The 20,810-nt window shown below is 51.7% G+C and overlaps 1 protein-coding gene across 1 annotated transcript in view; it reads left to right on the plus strand.

The window, feature by feature from the left end:
* Positions 1-20,810, plus strand: part of ZC3H3 (zinc finger CCCH-type containing 3) — a 189,025-nt gene that overhangs the window by 106,889 nt on the left and 61,326 nt on the right. The window contains exon 5 of the mRNA XM_084280181.1: positions 11,868-12,061. Coding sequence (XP_084136307.1) covers positions 11,868-12,061 — 194 coding nt within the window. The remainder of the gene's footprint in view (positions 1-11,867; positions 12,062-20,810) is intronic.

Consider the following 20,810-nt stretch of genomic DNA (forward strand, 5'->3'; position numbering starts at 1 on the left):
TAGGTGCTACAGCTGCTGTTGTGATGAGCATGCATGTGGAAGGGTGTTTGTAGCCAGGAGAGGAGAGGGACCCATCCTGCTGGGGCTGCTGAGGGAGGTCAATAGCTCAGTCTTGCTAAAAATAACCCAAGTTGACTACATTGTGTTGGCTGGTCATCTCCTCCTCCATCATATCACCATCACATAACAGCACTACCCACTAAGTGAGGGATCCTCCAGGCTGCCCAGAGAGGTGGTGGATGCCCCATCCCTGGAGGTGTCCAAGACCAGGTTGGCTGGGGCCCTGGGCAACCTTGTGTAGCTCCAGGCCTGGAGGTTGGTGTCCCTGCCTGTGGCAGGGGGGTTGGAGCTCTCTGATCCTTGGGGTCCCTTCCAACCCAGACCAGTCTATGATTCTATGATCCCATGCCCATTATATTAGCCCTTCATGTGTAGCCACATGGTCCCATCACAGCTCACTCTTGATTTAATTGCTGAGATTAATGAGAATTTAAATCCACAGGATGGAAACCCTTGATTTCAATCATCAGGTGTACTTGGGTTCCCTGTCTTTATTCACCAGCTGGTTTTTCCAAAGGAATCTTTAATCTCCTTGTTTGATAACCATTCTAATATACTCACAACTATTTTTCTTCAGAGAGTCAGGAGGATTTATTAGGTGGGTACATCTTTATTTAGGCAATTAGGTAGCTTAATAAGTACTCATTGAGGTTCATAATTTTTCCTGGGTTTTGAAAATGGGAAATGGGATCACAGAATCACAGAGTCAGAGGGGTTGGAAGGGACCTCCAGAGATCATGGGGTCCAACCCCCCTGCCAAAGCAGGGTCCCTAGGACAGGTCACACAGGGAGACATCCAGATGGGGCTGGAATCTCTCCAGAGAAGGAGACTCCACACCCCCTGGGCAGCCTGTCCCAGGGCTCCGTCACCCTCACTGGGAAGAAGTTCTTCCACATATTGGTGTGGAACTCCCTGTGCTCCAATTATTGCTGGTTATTCCTGCTCACTCTGTATTTGCAAGCTGTTGGATCCCCTGTATTTGTGTTTGGGTATTGAAAGAAGACACGTGCTCTTCTGGTTTTCCATTTCTGATTCCTGATTCAACCTCAAATAACATTGACAGTGAACTGAATTATTGGAATGATCCCAATCAGGTTCTTTAAATAAATGAGATTTTATAGAAGAAACTGTTTATATGAGATTTGACTATTTTAAGGAAAAAAAGCAATAATGTTGATATAAATTCCCTAAATCATAGAATCATAGACTGGTCTGGGTTGGAAGGGACCCCAAGGATCAGAGAGTTCCAATCCCTCTGACACAGGCAGGGACACCAACCTCCAGGCCTGGAGCTACACAAGGTTGCCCAGGGCCCCATCCATCCCTGACCTTGAACACCCGCAGGGATGGGGCATCCACCACCTCTCTGGGCAGCCTGTTCCAGCCCCTCACCACTCTCTCTGCAAAGAACTTCCCCCTAATATCTCATCTCCCCCTTCCCTCCTCCAGCTTCACTCCAGCCCCCTTGTCCTGCCAGTCTCTGCCCTTTGAACAAGCTGATTCCCCTCCTGTTCCTCTGCTCCCTTCAGGGACTGGAAGGCTGCAATGAGGTCCCCCCACAGCCTTCTCTTCTCCAGGCTGAACCAGCCCAGCTCCCTCAGCCTCTCTTCATAGGGGAGCTGCTCCAGCCCTCTGATCATCTTCATGGCTCCTCTGACCCCTCTCCAACAGTCCCACATCTTTCTTGTATTGGGCCCCCAGCTCTGGACACAGGACTCCAGCTGGGGCCTCCTGAGGGCAGAGCAGAGAGGGACAATCCCCTCCCTGTCCCTGCTGCCACCTCTCTGCTGATGGAGCCCAGGATCCCATCACCCTTCTGAGCTCCAAGAGCCACTGCTGCTCATGTGAAGTTTCTCACCCACCATGACACCCAGGTCCTTCTCAGCAGGGCTGCTCCCCAGGAGCTCTTCTCCCAGTCTGTATCTGTGTCTGGGATTCCTCCAGCCCAAGTGCAACACCTCACACTTGGCAGTGTTGAACCTCATCAGGTTCACCAGGGCCCATCTTTCCAGCCTGTCAGGATCCCTCTGGCTGGCTCCGTTCCTTTGATTGTGTCACCCACATCACTCAGCCTGGTGTCATAAATTAAACATGTTAAAGGATGTTTTTTCCTGTGGATTTGGGATTCTGAAGCTGATGATGGGCATAGGGGGAGACATTACAGGAGATCAGAGTGGCTTCTGAGGGGAACTTGGAGGGTTACTGGTGTGTTTGAAGAGCACTTTTCAGTCCAAATCCTCTATTTTGTCCTGCTGAATGCTAAAGAACAATGAAATTCTGGTTTTTCAGCTTTTAGTCCCAAACCAGGTGTTTGCAGGAAAGCTCAGGGTGGGTGAGGTCCTTCCTACCTCACTGCTCCCTGGTGCTGTGCTGTCCATAACCGTTACCCCTATTATGACCCTCTCTTTCCTTAGCTATCAAATACTGGCATGCAAATGTGATTTCTTACTATATAAGGATTACTTAAGCTAAGCTTAAAGAAGATAACCACTAGTAAAAGAAAAAGAACCTCTAGGAGTCACTTGTATTGCCCTCAGCCCCAAGAAATCCTCTCAGCTGCCTGAAACGCTCTTGGGATGCTCTTACTCCTCTCTTGGGTTTGGGTTGAATTTCTATGCATGAGATATGTTAATATTTCAGATACAGATGTTAATGCAGGTGTTTGGGGGGTGGGGTTGATCAGATGGGTCTTGTGTGTTGAGTGTGCACTGGGGAATTGCACAAGGGCTGTAAATCTGGCCATCTCTTGCCAGGAGAGGTTGCCCGTGTTGCTAAGCCTCATTTTCCATGTTGACTTGGAAATTCCCCCCCCTTTTTATTTCTGTATTTCCTTTTTTTGATCTATTTAAGAGAGGAGCTAAAGTATTGGTGGCTTTCATCTATTTTCACAGAATCACAAGGTTGGAAAAGACCTTTAAGATCATCAAGTCCAACCATGCCCATCCTAAGCTAAACCAGATCCCTGAGCACCTCATCTACCCGTCTGTTAAACACACACAGGGGTGGGGACTCAGCCCCCTCCCTGGGCAGCCTGTGCCAGGCCCTGACCCTGCTCCAGACCCCTGTTCCACAGCCCCACAACTCTGCCAGGGAAGAACTTTTCCCTCCCAGCTGAGCTGACCCTGCCCTGGGGCAGCTTGAGCCCATTGCCCCTTGTCCCATCTCCTGGCCCCTGGCTGAAGAGACCATCGCCCACCTCTCAGCACCCTCCTGGCAGGGCAGGGCAGGTGGGGAGAAGGTCTCCCCTCAGCCTCCTCTTCTCCAGGCTCAACACCCCCAGCTCCCTCAGCTGCTCCTCACAGCATTTGCCCTCCAGCCCCTTCCCCAGCCTGGTTGCCCTTCTCTGCACTCGCTCCAGGACCTCAATGTCCTTCTGATGCTGAGGAGCCCAGAACTGGACCCAGCACTCCAGCTGCAGCCTCCCCAGAGCCCAGTCCAGGGGCACAATCCCCTCCCCAGCCCTACTGGCCACACTGAGTCCGACACAAGCCAGGATGCCCTTGGCCTTCCTGGCCACCTGGGCACACTGCTGGCTCATGCTCAGCCTGCAGTCACCCAACACCCCCAGGTCCTTCTCTGCCTGACAGCTCTCCAGCCAGTCTCCCCCAGCCTGGAGCGCTGCAGGGGGTTGTTCTGTCCCATGTGCAGCACTCTGCACTTGGCCTTGTTAAAGGCCAAGAGAAGAGCCCAGATCTCAACCTACAGAGTGTTTCATCAACCCAGCACCTCCACCCATAACATTTTCACCTCAAGACACTGTGATTTTTCCCCAGCACACTCAGCCCCAGCGTTGCTGGTGGAGCTCCCAAGACCTGTGACGCTGTTTTTAAACATTGTTATCCTCTTCCTCTACCCCTTTTTTTCATTAAAAATTTTGCTTCCCCTTGTCCATCCCAGGCAGGGGTGGGGGGGAAAAGACAACCCTCAACCTTGTGTAGTCAAGGTTATGGCGATAAATTCTGTAGCATTGTCACTTCTATTGGGAGTAAATTGGCTGGCCGCTTTCGGGCTGAAGGGAAGATAATTTGCTGTAGTATTTCAAATGGATTAGAAATGGATTTGAAGGGAAAGTTCATGCCTCCCATTACAAAGGCTAGAAAGAAGACTATCTTAAGGCACTGTTCACACTCTGGCCTTCATTATCCACGCTTAATACCTTTCCTATTTTCCAGAGTTAATGAAATTTCCTGCCGGAGCAGGGCTTCTGGAATGGAAGGGAGGACTCTTTAGATCCTCAGGCTTGTGTGGCAGAAAGGGAATTACAAGCCCTTCGTGTTGAGGGGCTGGTGTATTCTTCAGGTCCTTGGCCTGGCTATTATCTCATTAATTTTATCCTCTTTTTCTCAATACAGTTCATTTCCAAAGGCTGTCCTTTCCATTAGGGTAACAATTCGACGGGGAGCGGTGACACCGTCGCCGATGAAAAGGGACGGGGTGTTTGGTGTGGGTCCTGGCCCTCCATCCTTCCCCTCTCCTGCCTTGACATGGTGGCTTTTGCCTACAGCCATCGGGTCAGATGTCAGTAATGAGGAGGGGGGACACACATTGATGGTTGTGTTGGGGCTACAGAGCTGCTTGGGATCAACAACTTGGCTTCAGAGGAAAAGAGGGGTGTCCTACAGGTGAACATGTGGTGCTCCAGGCTGGGGGAGACTGGCTGGAGAGCTGTCAGGCAGAGAAGGACCTGGGGGTGTTGGGTGACTGCAGGCTGAGCATGAGCCAGCAGTGTGCCCAGGGGGCCAGGAAGGCCAAGGGCATCCTGGCTTGTGTCAGACCCAGTGTGGCCAGTAGGTGTGGGGAGGGGATTGTGCCCCTGGACTGGGCACTGGGGAGGCTGCAGCTGGAGTGCTGGGTCCAGTTCTGGGCTCCTCAGCATCAGAAGGACATTGAGGTCCTGGAGCGAGTGCAGAGAAGGGCAACCAGGCTGGGGAAGGGGCTGGAGGGCAAATGCTGTGAGGAGCAGCTGAGGGAGCTGGGGGTGTTGAGCCTGGAGAAGAGGAGGCTGAGGGGAGACCTTCTCCCCAGCTCCCCTGCCCTGCCAGGAGGGTGCAGAGAGGTGGGCGATGGTCTCTTCAGCCAGGGGCCCGGAGATGGGCCAAGGGGCAATGGGCTCAAGCTGCCCCAGGGCAGGGTCAGCTCAGCTGGGAGGGAAAAGTTCTTCCCTGGCAGAGTTGTGGGGCTGTGGCACAGGGGCCTGGAGCAGGGTCAGGGCCTGGAATGGGCCTGGAATAGGGGCCTAAAACAGGGTCAGGGCCTGAGACAGGATCAGGGCCTGGCACAGGCTGCCCAGGGAGGGGGTTGAGTCCCCACCCCTGGGTGTGTTTAACAGAGGGGAGATGAGGTGCTCAGGGATCTGGTTCAGCACAGGACAGGAATGGTTGGACTTGATGCTCTTAGAGGTCTTTTCCAACCTTGGGATCCTGTGGTTCCTCAGAAGAACATTACCAACATGAGAAATAAAAATCACAAGGGGAAAAAAAAAACCCCATTTATAAAGCTGCAACATCAACAAAATCCAACCAAACCCAAGTTGTGAGCAGCTCCAGGGGCTCACACTGGCTGAGTGTAACCAGTGCTAATTCAAGTACCAATTTAAGTCTTGGCTTAGTTGAGTCTCCCATATCCTGGGGATATTTATTTTCTCCCTTTGCTGCGCTCGCTCGACACGTCTCAAGTGGTTGAACACTCCAGTGCCCCTTGTTCACAAGTCACCATTTATCAAGAGTTATTACGTGGTGGCATCTGACCCCTGGTATGTGAGCAGAGAGCAAGCAGGTAGCAGCTGCTGAGTAAATAGCAACAGCTGTGGATTAGAAAAGGTTTTATACTTCTATAAAGTGATATTAAAAAGCAAAAGGTGCTGGAGGAGAAGTGGAACTTAGTCCTTTAGGGAGGCTCTTGAGAGGGATCTGAACAGAATGGACCCATGGGCTGAGCCCAACAGGATGAGGTTTACCAAGGCCAAGTGCAGAGTGCTGCCCATGGGACAGAACAACCCCCTGCAGCGCTCCAGGCTGGGGGAGACTGGCTGGAGAGCTGTCAGGCAGAGAAGGACCTGGGGGTGTTGGGTGACTGCAGGCTGAGCATGAGCCAGCAGTGTGCCCAGGGGGCCAGGAAGGCCAAGGGCATCCTGGCTTGTGTCAGGAGGTAACAAGTCACAAGGTTGGAAAAGACCTTGAAGATCATCAAGTCCAACCATCCCCATCCTGTGCTGAACCAGATCCCTGAGCACCTCATCTCCCCTCTGTTAAACACACCCAGGGGTGGGGACTCAACCCCCTCCCTGGACAGCCTGTGCCAGCCCTGTCTCAGGCCCTGACCCTGTTCTAGGCCCCTATTCCAGGCCCATCCCAGGCCCTGACCCTGCTCCAGGCCCCTGTTCCACAGCCCCACAACTCTGCCAGGGAAGAACTTCTCCCTCCCAGCTGAGCTGACCCTGCCCTGGGGCAGCTTGAGCCCATTGCCCCTTGTCCCATCTCCTGTCCCCTGGCTGAAGAGACCATCGCCCACCTCTCTGCACCCTCCTGGCAGGGCAGGGGAGGTGGGGAGAAGGTCTCCCCTCAGCCTCCTCTTCTCCAGGCTCAACACCCCCAGCTCCCTCAGCTGCTCCTCACAGCATTTGCCCTCCAGCCCCTTCCCCAGCCTGGTTGCCCTTCTCTGCACTCGCTCCAGGACCTCAATGTCCTTCTGATGCTGAGGAGCCCAGAACTGGACCCAGCACTCCAGCTGCAGCCTCCCCAGTGCCCAGTCCAGGGGCACAATCCCCTCCCCAGACCTACTGGCCACACTGGGTCTGACACAAGCCAGGATGCCCTTGGCCTTCCTGGCCCCCTGGGCACACTGCTGGCTCATGCTCAGCCAGATGTTGACCAACACCCTCAGGTTCTTTTCTAAGAAGTCCCTTTCCAGACACTTCCCCAAACCTGCAGCATGTCCTGGGGTTGTAAGTGATGCAAGTGTAGGACCTGGCACTAAGCCTTCTTGAACCTCTTGGCCTTGACCCATTGATCCAACCTGTCCAGATCCCTGTTTGGAGCCTTCCCATCCTCTACCAGATCAACACACCCACACAACTTGTTGTTGTCTTCAAACTTCCTGAGGGTGCCTTTGATCTCCTCATCCAGATCATTGATAGAGATACCACACAGAACTGGTCCCAGTACTGAGCCCTGGTAATACATCCACCATATCTATCTATCTGTATCTATCTATATCTATATCTCTCTAAAATAATATATAATATATATAATTCAATAATATATATTATTCAATAGTTATTTAATAATACTTATATAAAATACTAAAAATAGCATTACTATCTAGGCCTTGTATCTCTATCAATTATCTCCAGATATTATTGAATATAGATAATGAATAAATATAACTCTAGGTATTATTTATGTATATATATAATTCAATATATGTATTTAGGTTATATTCAATAATATGAAAAGGTAATTGATAGGTCATCATAAAGACAATATTATATATTTGTATTTGTTGTTCTGTTAGATAATAAACATCAATATTGGTATTCAGTAATCTATATATCTAAATATAGGTGTATCATACCTTAAGTATTATACATACCTATTGTGGTTGATACAGGAGAAGGAAAGGAACCATCCAGAGGGATCTTGACAGGCTGGAAAGGTGGGGCTGGGTGAACACACTGTGAAGTGTCAGGTGTTGCACTTGGGCTGGAGGAATCCCAGACACAGATACAGACTGGGAGAAGAGCTCCTGGAGAGCAGCCCTGCTGAGAAGGACCTGGGTGTCATGGGGGATGAGAAACTGAACATGAGCCAGCAGTGGCTCTTGCAGCTCAGAAGGGCGATGGGATCCTGGGCTCCATCAGCAGAGGGGTGGCTGCAGGGACAGGGAGGGGATTGTCCCTCTCTGCTCTGCCCTTGTGAGGCCCCAGCTGGAGTCCTGTGTCCAGAGCTGGGGCCCCCAATACAAGAAAGATGTGGGACTGTTGGAGAGGGGTCAGAGGAGCCACGAAGATGATCAGAGGGCTGGAGCAGCTCCCCTATGGAGAGAGGCTGAGGGAGCTGAGCTGGTTCAGCCTGGAGAAGAGAAGGCTGTGGGGGGACCTCATGGCAGCCTCCCAGTGCCTGAAGGGAGCAGAGGAACAGGAGGGGAATCAGCTTGTTCAAAGGGCAGAGACTGGCAGGACAAGGGGGCTGGAGTGAAGCTGGAGGAGGGAAGGTTCAAATTAGATATTAGGGGGAAGTTCTTTGCAGATAGAGTGGTGAGGGGCTGGAACAGGCTGCCCAGAGAGGTGGTGGATGCCCCATCCCTGGGGGTGTTCAAGGCCAGGTTGGATGGGGCCCTGGGCAACCTTGTGTAGCTCCAGGCCTGGAGGTTGGTGTCCCTGCCTGTGTCAGGGGAGGTTGGAGCTCTGTGATCCTTGGGGTCCCTTCCAACCCAGACCAGTCTATGATTCTACGATAACCTATTTTTTTTTGAAAACATGAAGCCTCAATTCTCCTTTTCTGACCAGTTTCCCCAGTACCAAACCCTGCAAGAAACCAAAAACCAGTCAGAAGCTTCTTTATACCATCTTCACCCCCCCCCACCTCTGCAAAACCCAAGCAGCAATTCTCCCAGCTCGGTAGCCAATGGCAACAGCCCTCTGAAATGAATGGGGCCTGTCAGACTAAGCACTGAGAAATGTAACTATTACATTTTACAATTGTCTTTTCCTTTGCAGCACATGTTCATTTGAAGGTAATGCTCTCCAGGGTTTGCATTCTGCTGATAGGATAGTTGGGGGGTCTTTAATTTCCAGAGAGTCCCCGGTAATGCGCGGGGGTTTCTAGACGTTCTCTTAATAGCATTATGAGCAGAGTTGGGGCTAATGCAAAATTAGAGGTCTCATTTGCATAAACAAATTGCTTGTTTGGATTAAGGCTTTAAATGGGGAAGGAGACTGATAGTGGAGGAGAGTTGATTTGGCTGCGGCGGTTCTGTTTGTCTAACCGGCGTCGGGGTGAAAATGAGATGGGTGGGGTTGGAGGAGGTTGGGAGGGAGGTGGGATGGAGTAGGAGGTGATGGGTTGTGAACCAGAGGGGGTTTTTGGTGGCTGATGAACCCCTGTGGGATATATTTGTCCCCAGTGTGTCACCTAAAAGGTTACTTTGAGTCTTGAGGTTTTCAGAGAATCACAGAATCGTAGGGGTTGGAAGGGACCTCCAGAGATCATCAGGTCCAACCCCCCTGCCAAAGCAGGGTCCCTAGGACAGATCATACAGGTTGGTGTCCAGATGGGTCTTGAATATCTCCAGAGAAGGAGACTCCACACCCCCCTGGGCAGCCTGTCCCAGGGCTCTTTCACTCTCACTGTGAAAAAGTTCTTCTGCGTATCGGTGTGTAACTCCCTCTGCTCCAACTTGAGCCCATCACCCCTTGTCCTGTCCCCACAGACCACTGAAAAGGGGCTGGCCATGTCCCCTTGTGTCCCACCCTTCAGATTTTTGGTAGTTCAGGGGTGGCAGGGATGGTTTCTTTGAGGAAATGCCAGAAGCTTCCCCCATCTCTGACAGAGGCAATACCAGCCAGCTCCAGGATGGACACACCACTGGCCAAGGCTGAGACCATCACTGATGGTGGTAGCATCTCTGGGCTAACAGAGTTAAGAAGGGTTTAAAAAACCCTACAGCACAACAGCAGAGTAAGAAGATGTGAGAGGAACAGCTCTAGACACCAAGATCAATGCAGGAGGAGCAGGAGAATGTGCTCCAGGCACCAGAGCAGAGACTCACCTGCATCCCATGGAGGAGATCATGGTGAAGCCGGTTGTCCCTCTGCAGCCTGTGGAAGATGATTGAGAGTAGAACTACTGCTCTCCACAGTGGAGCAGGTGGGGACACCTGAAGGATGCTGTGACCCAGTGGGAGGCCTGAACTGGAGCAAGCTCCTGGCAGAACCTGCAGCCTGTAGAGAGAGGGGTCCACACTGGAACAGGTTTGCTGGGGGAACTTGTGTGACCCCAGGAGGGACCTACACTGGATCAGTCTGGTTCTGAAGGAAGTTCTATGATGTTGGAGATAAGGGAGGCATGAGGGGAAGGTATTTTAAGATTTGGGTTTATTTCTCATTACCCTACTCTGATACCAGTACCAGGTACCAGTATAGGTTGGGGACTGGCCTGTTGGAGAGCAGCATAGGGGAGAGGGACCTGGGGGTCCTGGGGGACAGCAGGATGACCATGACCAGCAATGTGCCCTCCTGGCCAAGAAGGCCAATGGCATCCTGGGGTGTATGAGAAGGGGGGTGGTTAGTAGGTCAAGAGAGGTCCTTCTCCCCCTCTGCTCTGCCCTGGTGAGACCCCACCTGGAATGTTGTGTCCAGTTCTGGGCCCCTCAGCTCAAGAAGGACACAGAACTCCTTGAAAGAGCCCAGCACAGGCCACCAAGATGATGAAGGGAGTGGAACCCCTTCCTTATGAGGAGAGGCTGAGGGAGCTGGGCCTCTTTAGCTTGGAGAAGAGGAGCCTGAGGGGTTTCCTCATTCATGCTTCTAAATATGTAAAGGGTGAGAGTCAGGAGGATGGAGTCAGGTTCTTCTCAGGGATGGCCAGTGATAGGACAAGGGGCAGTGGGTGCAGCTGGAGCAGAGGAAGTTCCATGTGAACATAAGGAGACCTTTTTCCCTGTGAGGGTGCCAGAGCCCTGGGACAGGCTGCCCAGAGAGGCTGTGGAGTCTCCTTCTCTGGAGACATACATACCCTTCCTGGACACATTCCTGTGTGATTTAGTCTGGGTGATCCTTCTCTGTCAGGGGGGTTGGACTAGATGATCTCTTGAGGTCCCTTCCAACTCTCAACATCGTGTGATTCTGTGATTTGATTTGCAATTAATTAATTTGCCTGAGTTGAGTCTGTTCTGCCTGTGATGATAATTGGTGAGGGATCTCTCCCTTCCATATCTCAACCCATGAGACTTTTCACTAAGGGGATCACAGCTCCCAACCCATCCTGGTGCCTTGGTGCAGGGTTTGTGAGGTAAGGGTGAGCTGGAGAAGGGTTTCCAGCATTACCCAGTCAATGACAGTCATGTCCCAGCATCTACTCCAGGTGGGGTATGGCAACTCACCTCATCCAAGGATGTAGGAAAACCTTTGCAAGAGCTGGGTTCACAGAATCATGGGGATTGGAAGGGACCTCAAGAGATCATCAGGTCCAACCCCATCAGGTTTGGGGAGGAAAATAATAGTATCAAACTTATAACACCTGATTAGAATAACAATACCAACAATATTAAAGACTCTAAAGCTCCATAAAACTTTTCTAACTTCAGGGGAGGTCCCATGTTACTGATTGTCTCATGGGATTGGTTGATGGGGAAGTCAAGAGTGTGTGATGGGGCATCAGCCCTGGCTTTGTGGGCTCCTCTGGATCCTGTTTTGGATGCACCAAGTTGCCTGTTGAGAAGCATGTACCATCAGTGGTGGCCAAAGCCATGCTGTGTGTGGGGCTTTGAGGCAGTGGTAGATACCTGCAGAGTTTAGAGACAGACACCTTCACCATGTCCTAGCAAGCTACAGTTGGGTGGCAACTTGAACTTTCAGCACTGGGTGGGTGGAGGGAAAGAAATGGCTTTGTGTCTCACCAGGAGGTGAGTCCTTGAGGGTTAGGGTGGGGTTTTTTTGGTGTTGATCACAGAGAATCAGAACTTTCCCTCTTTCTACAGCAAGAGCATCCCTGATTAACCTCGGGCAGCTGAGGGTTTGCTCATGAAGCAGCAACTCCTCATATCTCCTTGAACTTGGGCTTACCATGACCTTATCTTCTTCTTGCAGGTCCCCACTATTAAACCAAACACGTCCATCACCTCTGGGCACCAAGTCCCAGCACGGGCAGCAGGGATGGAGGAGCAAAGGCTATTGCTGCATCGGCGGCGTGATGTACCGAGTATCAGCCAACAAACTCTCCAAGACTTCCAGCACCCCTGGCCGGGGCAGGGACTTGAACACCAAGAGCCCTGGCAGAGGAGGTGAGCAGCAAGAATTTGTACCTGGTTTGCATGGTAAATCCACTCAGGGTGGCTTTTTTAGCTGCTTATTTCCAGCCTGTGTGTAGAAACTCATCTTCTGATCTCACAGGAGCCCAGATGCAACGGTGGTGGGTATCCCATTGGGTGTCAAAGGGCATCCCCCAGCTCTTCTTGCTTTACAGTGGTGCTGAGGGGGAAATAATGGAGGAGGAGTGCAGCTGACACTAAGCTGGGAGGAAGTGTTGATCTGCCTGAGGGTGGGGAGGCTCTTCAGAGGGGTCTGGACAGGCTGGACCCATGGGCTGAGCCCAACGGGATGAGGTTTACCAAGGCCAAGTGCAGAGTGCTGCACATGGGACAGAACAACCCCCTGCAGCGCTCCAGGCTGGGGGACACTGGCTGGAGAGCTGTCAGGCAGAGAAGGACCTGGGGGTGTTGGGTGGCTGCAGGCTGAGCATGAGCCAGCAGTGTGCCCAGGTGGCCAGGAAGGCCAAGGGCATCCTGGCTTGTGTCAGACCCAGTGTGGCCAGTAGGTGTGTGGAGGGGATTGTGCCCCTGGACTGGGCACTGGTGAGGCTGCAGCTGGAGTGCTGGGTCCAGTTCTGGGCTCCTCAGCATCAGAAGGACATTGAGGTCCTGGAGCGAGTGCAGAGAAGGGCAACCAGGCTGGGGAAGGGGCTGGAGGGCAAATGCTGTGAGGAGCAGTTGAGGGAGCTGGGGGTGTTGAGCCTGGAGAAGAGGAGGCTGAGGGGAGCCCTTCTCCCCACCTGCCCTGCCCTGCCAGGAGGGTGCAGAGAGGTGGGCGATGGTCTCTTCAGCCAGGGGCCAGGAGATGGGACAAGGGGCAATGGGCTCAAGCTGCCCCAGGGCAGGGTCAGCTCAGCTGGGAGGGAAAAGTTCTTCCCTGGCAGAGTTGTGGGGCTGTGGAACAGGGGCCTGGAGCAGGGTCAGGGCCTGGCACAGGCTGCCCAGGGAGGGGGTTGAGTCCCCACCCCTGGGTGTGTTTAACAGAGGGGAGATGAGGTGCTCAGGGAGATGGTTTAGCTTAGGATGGGAATGGTTGGACTTGATGGTCCTCAAAGGTCTTTTCCAACCTTGTGATTCTGTGTATGAAAAGTTTAAGAAACTCAAGGGGGTTTTGAACTTGGGCTTAGTTCAAGCTTCCAGACACACCGTTCATTCTCTCTTCTATTTAACCTGAGCAAAGTCTTGAGCTGCTTCAAACGCCTCTGTGAGGTTAAAGGTATTAGAGATGCTCATCAAATTGCATTCAACATTGACCTAAGAAAAGCTGTGAGGATCATTCTGATGCAGCTACCTGTGAACCAAGTGTTTCCACACAGTTACCAGCTCTACATTTGGCTACAATTAAGTTGATGTTTGAGTTTCTCATGTACTCGATGCCTTGAGTGTGGCTTTTGGGTGCCACCAGGTTTTTAACTCTGCTTAAAGTTGGTTTTATTGAGTTTCTAATTATTTATCAAAATGTTTGGGCTCTGCAACTGCTTTAATGACAAATCTGGGGGATGATTCAGCTGGGAAAGCGGAAAGCCAGTGGCTTTGTGCTGTTGTTTTTTCTTCACTGGAAGGATGAAGGTTGCAGAGGTGGGTATATTCATGGATGGTGCTATAAATGAGCCAATTTAACCCTTAAGACATTTTATGAAGGGAAAGTGACAGAAGAGAGGTGATAAATAGATAGATAAAGAAAGGGGGTGGCATTTGAGAGGTGCAACCTCTGAAATCTCTGCACCCCAATTCCTGTGAGGGTTATGGGGCGTCCTGGGGTGCTTTATACCCACAAAGATTAAGGATGGATGGAGCTTTGTTCAAGCACAAAACTCCCATCAGCAGGAGACCTGAGCAGCTCTGTGAAGTTTGAAAAGCATGAGGAAAATTAGGAGCAAACAGCAATAGCTCTAATAAAAGGGAATTAACTCCCCCTGATGCTTGCATGCAGCCAGGAGAGAAAAGGGAGAGGGGGAAATGAGGGATAGGCAGGAAAAGGATGGCCCATGATGTTAAATCCTTATGTCACATCCTTGCTGGTGGGAAAGAGGGCAGAGATTTAGCTTAAACCATGGATTAGCTGCCCCCAGGGCACCAAGGGATGGGAAATGCAGAGACCTGCAGATGATGGCAGAGATGAGAATGCTGTGTTGGCCAAGGGGGTGTGGAGCTGATGGAGCATTGCTTTCAGGTAATCTCCCTTCTGAGAGCATTAAAGGGATGCTCAGGAGTGGTTTGGGGGACTGTTTGCTGGGGGCTTTTTTGCAACTCAGCTCTGCTCAGGACAGATTTTTTGGTGGCTGATTAACCTGCAACATCCTCCTTGCTGCTGGCTCTGCAAACAGGTACATGCAGGCTCATGAGCCTGCATCCAGATGGCTTGTTTGAATCTACCTGTGAGCTGTCCTTTGCCTGACAGCTCTCCAGCCAGTCTCTCCCAAGCCTGTAGCACTGCTTGGGGTTGTTATGTCCTATGTGCAGGACTCTGCACTTGGTGTTTTTCATGTCATCTTTCATCTCTTGCCATAATTCATCCTCCTTCTCAAGGATGGATTCTACAGATAACATAGAATCATAGAATCATGGACAGGACGGGGTTGGGAGGGACCCCAAGGATCAGAGAGTTCCAACCCCCCTGCCACAGGCAGGGACACCAACCTCCAGGCCTGGAGCTACACAAGGTTGACCAGGGCCCCAGCCAACCTGGCCTTGAACACCCCCAGGGATGGGGCATCCAGCCCCTCTCTGGGCAGCCTGTTCCAGCCCCTCACCATTCTCTGCAAAGAACTTCCCCCTAATATCTCATCTCCCCCTTCCCTCCTCCAGCTTCACTCCATCCCCCTTGTCCTGCCAGTCTCTGCCCTTTGAACAAGCTGATTCCCCTCCTGTTTCTCTGCTCCCTTCAGGGACTGGGAGGCTGCAGTGAGGTCCCCCCACAGCCTTCTCTTCTCCAGGCTGAACCAGCCCAGCTCCCTCAGCCTCTCTCCATAGGGGAGCTGCTCCAGCCCTCTGATCATCTCCGTGGCTCCTCTGACCCCTCTCCAGCAGTTCCCCATCTTTCTTGTACTGGGGCCCCAGCTCTGGACACAGGACTCCAGCTGGGGCCTCAGGAGGGCAGAGCAGAGAGGGACAATCCCCTCCCTGTCCCTGCTGCCACCCCTCTGCTGATGGAGCCCAGGATCCCATCACCCTTCTGAGCTCCAAGAGCCACTGCTGCTCATGTTCAGTTTCTCATCCCCCATGACACCCAGGTCCTTCTCAGCAGGGCTGCTCTCCAGGAGCTCTTCTCCCAGTCTGTATCTGTGTCTGGGATTCCTCCAGCCCAGCATCTCTTGCTTTACACTAAGTGGGTCTGGCAGGGCAGAAGATTTGTGTTGCCCTCATGGGGCCTTTACACTTACACTCAACAGTCCATGTTTTCAACACTTGACAAAGTTTATTTAAAAGGTCCCAAAAAATACAGCTTTTTCTTTCCCTTCCAGTGCCAAGTGTTGTGTGTTTGGGGTAACAGAGAGATGGGAAACACTCCTGACAGTTTAATAGCTTAGAGTTTCTTACAGTGGGTTATAATTCTCCTGTTTGCCTGAATTTATAGGGTTGGTATTTTGTCTCTTTGTGGCCTGACTACAATAAGAAGTGTTGTGCTGGTTGGTACAGCTGATCCATCTACGCTGTTGTACCATCCCCACCTGGTGAATTCCCAATGGACTCTGGGGGTGAGTTTAAATTTGGTCTTGGATGCAGCTCCTGTGGGTACTGGTGCTGTGTCAGGGCCAATCCCAGTGCTGCCAGGAGCAATAAAGCAACTCATCCATCTCCTACAGCAAGGAGAGGTTGGACCTGAAGTGTGAGGTGTTGCACTTGGGCCAGAAGAATCCCAGAGATAGATACAGACTGGGAGAAGAGCTCCTGGAGAGCAGCCCTGCTGAGAAGGACCTGGGAGTCATGGTGGGTGAGAAACTTCCCATGAGCAGCAGTGGCTCCTGCAACTCAGAAGGGTGATGGGATCCTGGGCTCCATCAGCAGAGGGGTGGCAGCAGGGACAGGGAGGGGATTGTCCCTCTCTGCTCTGCCCTCCTGAGGCCCCAGCTGGAGTCCAGTGTCCAGAGCTGGTTCCCAGTACAAGAAAGATGTGGGACTGTTGGAGAGGGGTCAGAGGAGCCACAAAGATGATCAGAGGGCTGGAGCAGCTCCCCTATGGAGAGAGGCTGAGGGAGCTGGGCTGGTTCAGCCTGGAGAAGAGAAGGCTGTGGGGGGACCTCAGTGCAGCCTTCCAGTCCCTGAAGGGAGCAGAGAAACAGGAGGGGAATCAGCTTGTTCAAAGGGCAGAGACTGGCAGGACAAGGGGGATGGAGTGAAGCTGGAGGAGGGAAGGGGGAGATGAGATCTTAGGGGGAAGTTCTTTGCAGAGAGAGTGGTGAGGGGCTGGAACAGGCTGCCCAGAGAGGTGGTGGATGCCCCATCCCTGGAGGTGTTCAAGGCCAGGTTGACTGGGGCCCTGGGCAACCTTGTGTAGCTCCAGGCCTGGAGGTTGGTGTCCCTGCCTGTGGCAGGGGGGTTGGAACTCTCTGATCCTTGGGGTCCCTTCCAACCTAGACCAGTCTGTGATTCTCTGATTCCATGATCTCTTGAGGTCCCTTCCAATCCCTGTGATTCTGTGAGGAAGGGGTGTTGCCATGGCTCATCCACAGCACATTTCATTACCAGTGGCACAGCATGGATGACACCTTGAGGACAGGCAAAGCATCATTGCAAACTCACTAGAGGTTTCTGAAGGTGTTTGAAGCATAAAGAAGCACCCTGGAGAAATTGATGCTTGAGGTCCTTGCTGTGGTCTGTGCAGCCACTGAGAACTGTGTGCTCATCCCAAGGGGCTTAGTGCAGGTTCTATATTTGTCTTCCAAACTTTGGTGATGAAAATACAGAAGTGGAAGGACTTTTTGCCTTCCCACCCACCAGATGAACTCACCTCAGATCTACCATAACTCATCCACTCGAGCAAGGATGGAAGAAGCCTGGAAGAAAACATCTGGCTGCAAAATGCAGAGCTCAGACACCCACTCCTCATCCCTGTGCAGGGTGAAGATGCAATATCAGACATGGAAAAGCTCTTCACCCCTGGGATAAAGAATATTTCTGCCAAGAAATAGGTTTTGGCTTTGCAGAAGTATTAGAAAATAGGTGTGGAAAGCATTTGATACGTTGCAATTAATTAAGCAAGCCTAATAATTGAGTTTCTCTGCTCCTGTTGAACCTTTCCTTCATCTCATTCTATGGCTGCTAAGATGTTATTCAGGCACTTAAAGAATTGCCATCAAGAAGCAAAAAGGTCCTGGGCTACACAGTGTTCTACAAAGAAATTTGAAAGGGAAAGTAAATAACAAACCCCAACCTACATCTGGACTAAATTGAAACCAGCAGAAATCAAATTAAGGTTTGACATTGTCCAGAAGGCAACCCTGACCTCAATCTAGGCACGAGCCTCCACTGCTGGGGTGAGATGTATTGTGAGCTGGAGCTGGCTCTGGCAGTCTTTTCCCAGCATCCAGGCAGCTTTCTGTAGGTAAATCCTCATCTACATGACTTCTTCAGCCTTGGTTGAGGTTTGGGAAGCATGTGGGAGCCCTACTAAGTTATCTGTGAGCCAGGAGTGTGCCCACGGAGCCAGGAGGGTCAGTGGCATCCTGGGGTGCCAGAGGTGCAGGGAGGGGATTGTCCTGCTCTGTACTGTGTTGGTGTAGCCTCACCTCAAGCCCTGGGTGCAGTTTTGGGTGTCACAGGACAAGAGGGACACAAAATATTGGAGAGTGTCCAGAGGAGGGCAACGAGGTTGGGGAAGGGTCTGGATGGGAAGGGTTACAAGGAGAGGCTGAAGACCCTGGGGTTGTTCAGCCTGGAGAAGAGGAGGCTGAGGGGAGACCTCATGGGGGTCTGGGGCTTCCTGATGAGGGGCAGTGAAGGGGCAGGTGCTGATCTCTCTCCTCTCTTTGGGGACCAGGGATAGAACCTGAGGGAACAGCGTGAAGCTGCCCCAGGGGAGGTTTAGGCTGGGTGTCAGGAAGAGGTTCTGTGCTGAGAGGGGGGTCAGGCACTGGCACAGGCTCCCCAGGGAAGGGGTCACAGCTCTGAGCTTGGCTGAGGTCAAGAAGCATCAGGATGATGCCCTCAGTGCCCTGCTCTGACTTGGCTGGTCCTGTGTGGAGCCAGGAGTTGGACTTGCTGATCCTTATGGGTCCCTTCCAGCTCAGGAGATTCTGTGATTCTGTGATGTGTCATGAAAGGCTGGTGGCTTTAGGGACACTCTGGCATGGTTGGGCTTGGCCAGCTGGAAGGATGCTCATGGATGGCAGCCAGCTCCTCGAACAGCATGGATTTATTTATTGATGGTTTTCAATTTTTCTCTGCAACCATAGGCTCCAGAAGCCTTGGAGATACTCAGGATTGCTGAGCTCTCAATAGTGGAGGTTTAAGAGGAGCTTTAAACTCCCCTGAGCTGCCAACATGTGTTTCCCAATAGAGTTGTGAGTGTGACTCGAACCACAGAGGAGCAAATCAGTTCTAAACCAGGTTGAGTTCAGCCCTCCAGGGCTGAGGGTCTTTCTCTGCATCTAGACATGCTCCATCCTGCTGCATCACATCCTTTCCTCCCTCAGTTTCCCCACTCAGCTGTGACAGCATCTTGCTCCACTGTGAGGGAGACTGAAGATGCCACCACTGCGTCACACTGAAGGTGGGCGACTGATGCTCATGGACATGAGTTCAGATGTGGTGGGAGAGCTCCAGGCTTGGCAAAAGGAGGAGGAAGAGAAACCACAGTGTGAAGAAGGAAAGTGCACTCTTGGCTCCTTGTTTACCAACTCATTTTAGAAGTGCTGAGCACCACAGAAACGCTCTCTCTCCATTTGCAAGGGTGATGGAGTGCTCAAAGAGGCTGTTGGGCCAGCTGAGGGCTTGTGTGAACGATGCTCCATCTCTTCTCTCAGCTGCTTGGGGTTTAGTTCAAAAAGAGATGGAAAGGATTTAAGACTGGAATATTTTTTACCCACCCCATCCTCTGGCACCTCTGCTTGGTGGCACTTTTAAGGTGGGTGGCTTGGATAGGGTTTGGGTGGGATTCGTCCCAGTATGTGGCTGTTGGTCTGGACTGATGGGCTGAGCCCAAGGGGATGAGGTTTAACAAGGCCAAGTGCAGAGTGCTGCACATGGGACAGAACAACCCCCTGCAGTGCTCCAGGCTGGGGGAGACTGGCTGGAGAGCTGTCAGGCAGAGAAGGACCTGGGGGTGTTGGGTGACTGCAGGCTGAGCATGAGCCAGCAGTGTGCCCAGGGGGCCAGGAAGGCCAAGGGCATCCTGGCTTGTGTCAATCTCTTGTGCCTTCTGAGCTCAATCCCTTGGCCCCTTCAATCTCAATCCCTCATCTTTGGGATTACTCAATCTCTTACCCCTTTTGAGCTCAGTCCCTTGGCCCCTTCAATCTCAGTCCCTCATTTTGGGGATTATTCAGTCTCTTACCCCTTTTGAGCTCAATCTCTTGGCCCCTTCCGTTTCAGTCCTTTTCCTCTGGAATTATTCAGTCTCTTACCCCTTTTGAGCTCCATCCCTTGGCCCCTTCAATCACCATCCCTCATTTTTTGGATTATTCAATCTCTTACTTCTCTTGAGCTCAATCCCTTGGCCCCTTCAATCACAATCCGTTGGTTTTGGCCCCTCATGTTTGGAATTACTCAATCTCTTACTCCTCTTGAGCTCAGTCCCTTGACCCTTTACATCTCAATCCCTCATCTTTGGGATTATTCAGTCTCTTACCCCTTTTGAGCTCAATCCCTTGGCCCCTTCAATCTCAGTCCCTCATTTTGGGGATTACTCAATCTCTTAACCCTTTTGAGCTCAATCTCTTGGCCCCTTCAATCTCAATCCCTCATTTTTGGGATTGCTCAATATCTTACCCCTTTTGAGCTCAATACCTTGGACCCTTCAATCTCAGTCCCTCATTTTGGGGATTACTCCATCTCTTACCCCTCTTGAGCTCAATCCCTTGATTTTGGGATTGCATGGGCTGGCAGGCAGGGACCTGGTCTCCTTGCAGAGCCCTTCTGGATCCAACCCTGGTGTTGATCAGATTCCTGCAGAGATGCTCCACACCAGCCACTCCAGGCTCCTTGCAAGCATCAAACCCAACGCAGGCTTCATTAATTAAGCTTGCTTCATTAATAAACCACTCCTGACTGCCTGACCCAGGGACAGACATGTTCCTGTTAGGAACTGGGGTGAGATGAGGCAGGAGAGCCTGAAAATCTCCGCTCATGTAGTGGCAGCTCATCCTTTTCTTGTGCTGTTCCCTTTCAGAGAGTGAGGGCTTCTGCTGCCCAGTGAGTAAAATAAATTACCCCCAGCAGCTGCTAGTGCTGATCATCTGAAACAGTGGAACCCACTTAAATGAATAATAATTAAAGAAATAAATTTCCCCCAGTGCCAGCCTCAAAACTTTTTGTTCAGCAATAAAAGGGAAGGAGAGAGAGCCTTTGCAAAATGAATCGCCTGGCTGTTCCTGGAGGAGGCTGCCTGTGCCGCGGCGGGGGAAAGAGGGGTTATAATGGCACTTATTAAAGGACCCAGCATGGTTCAGGGAAGCCTTTTCCTGGGTGCCAAGGTCATGTGTGAAACAAAGTGAGTAGAAGCAAGTGGGGCTAATGGTAAAACCCCATCTCTTGATGAGGATTTAGAATGGGAAGCTGCCGT

This window comes from Gallinula chloropus, assembly GCF_964237585.1.
Source record: "Gallinula chloropus genome assembly, chromosome: 2".
In the NCBI taxonomy this organism is placed as follows: Eukaryota; Metazoa; Chordata; class Aves; order Gruiformes; family Rallidae; genus Gallinula; species Gallinula chloropus.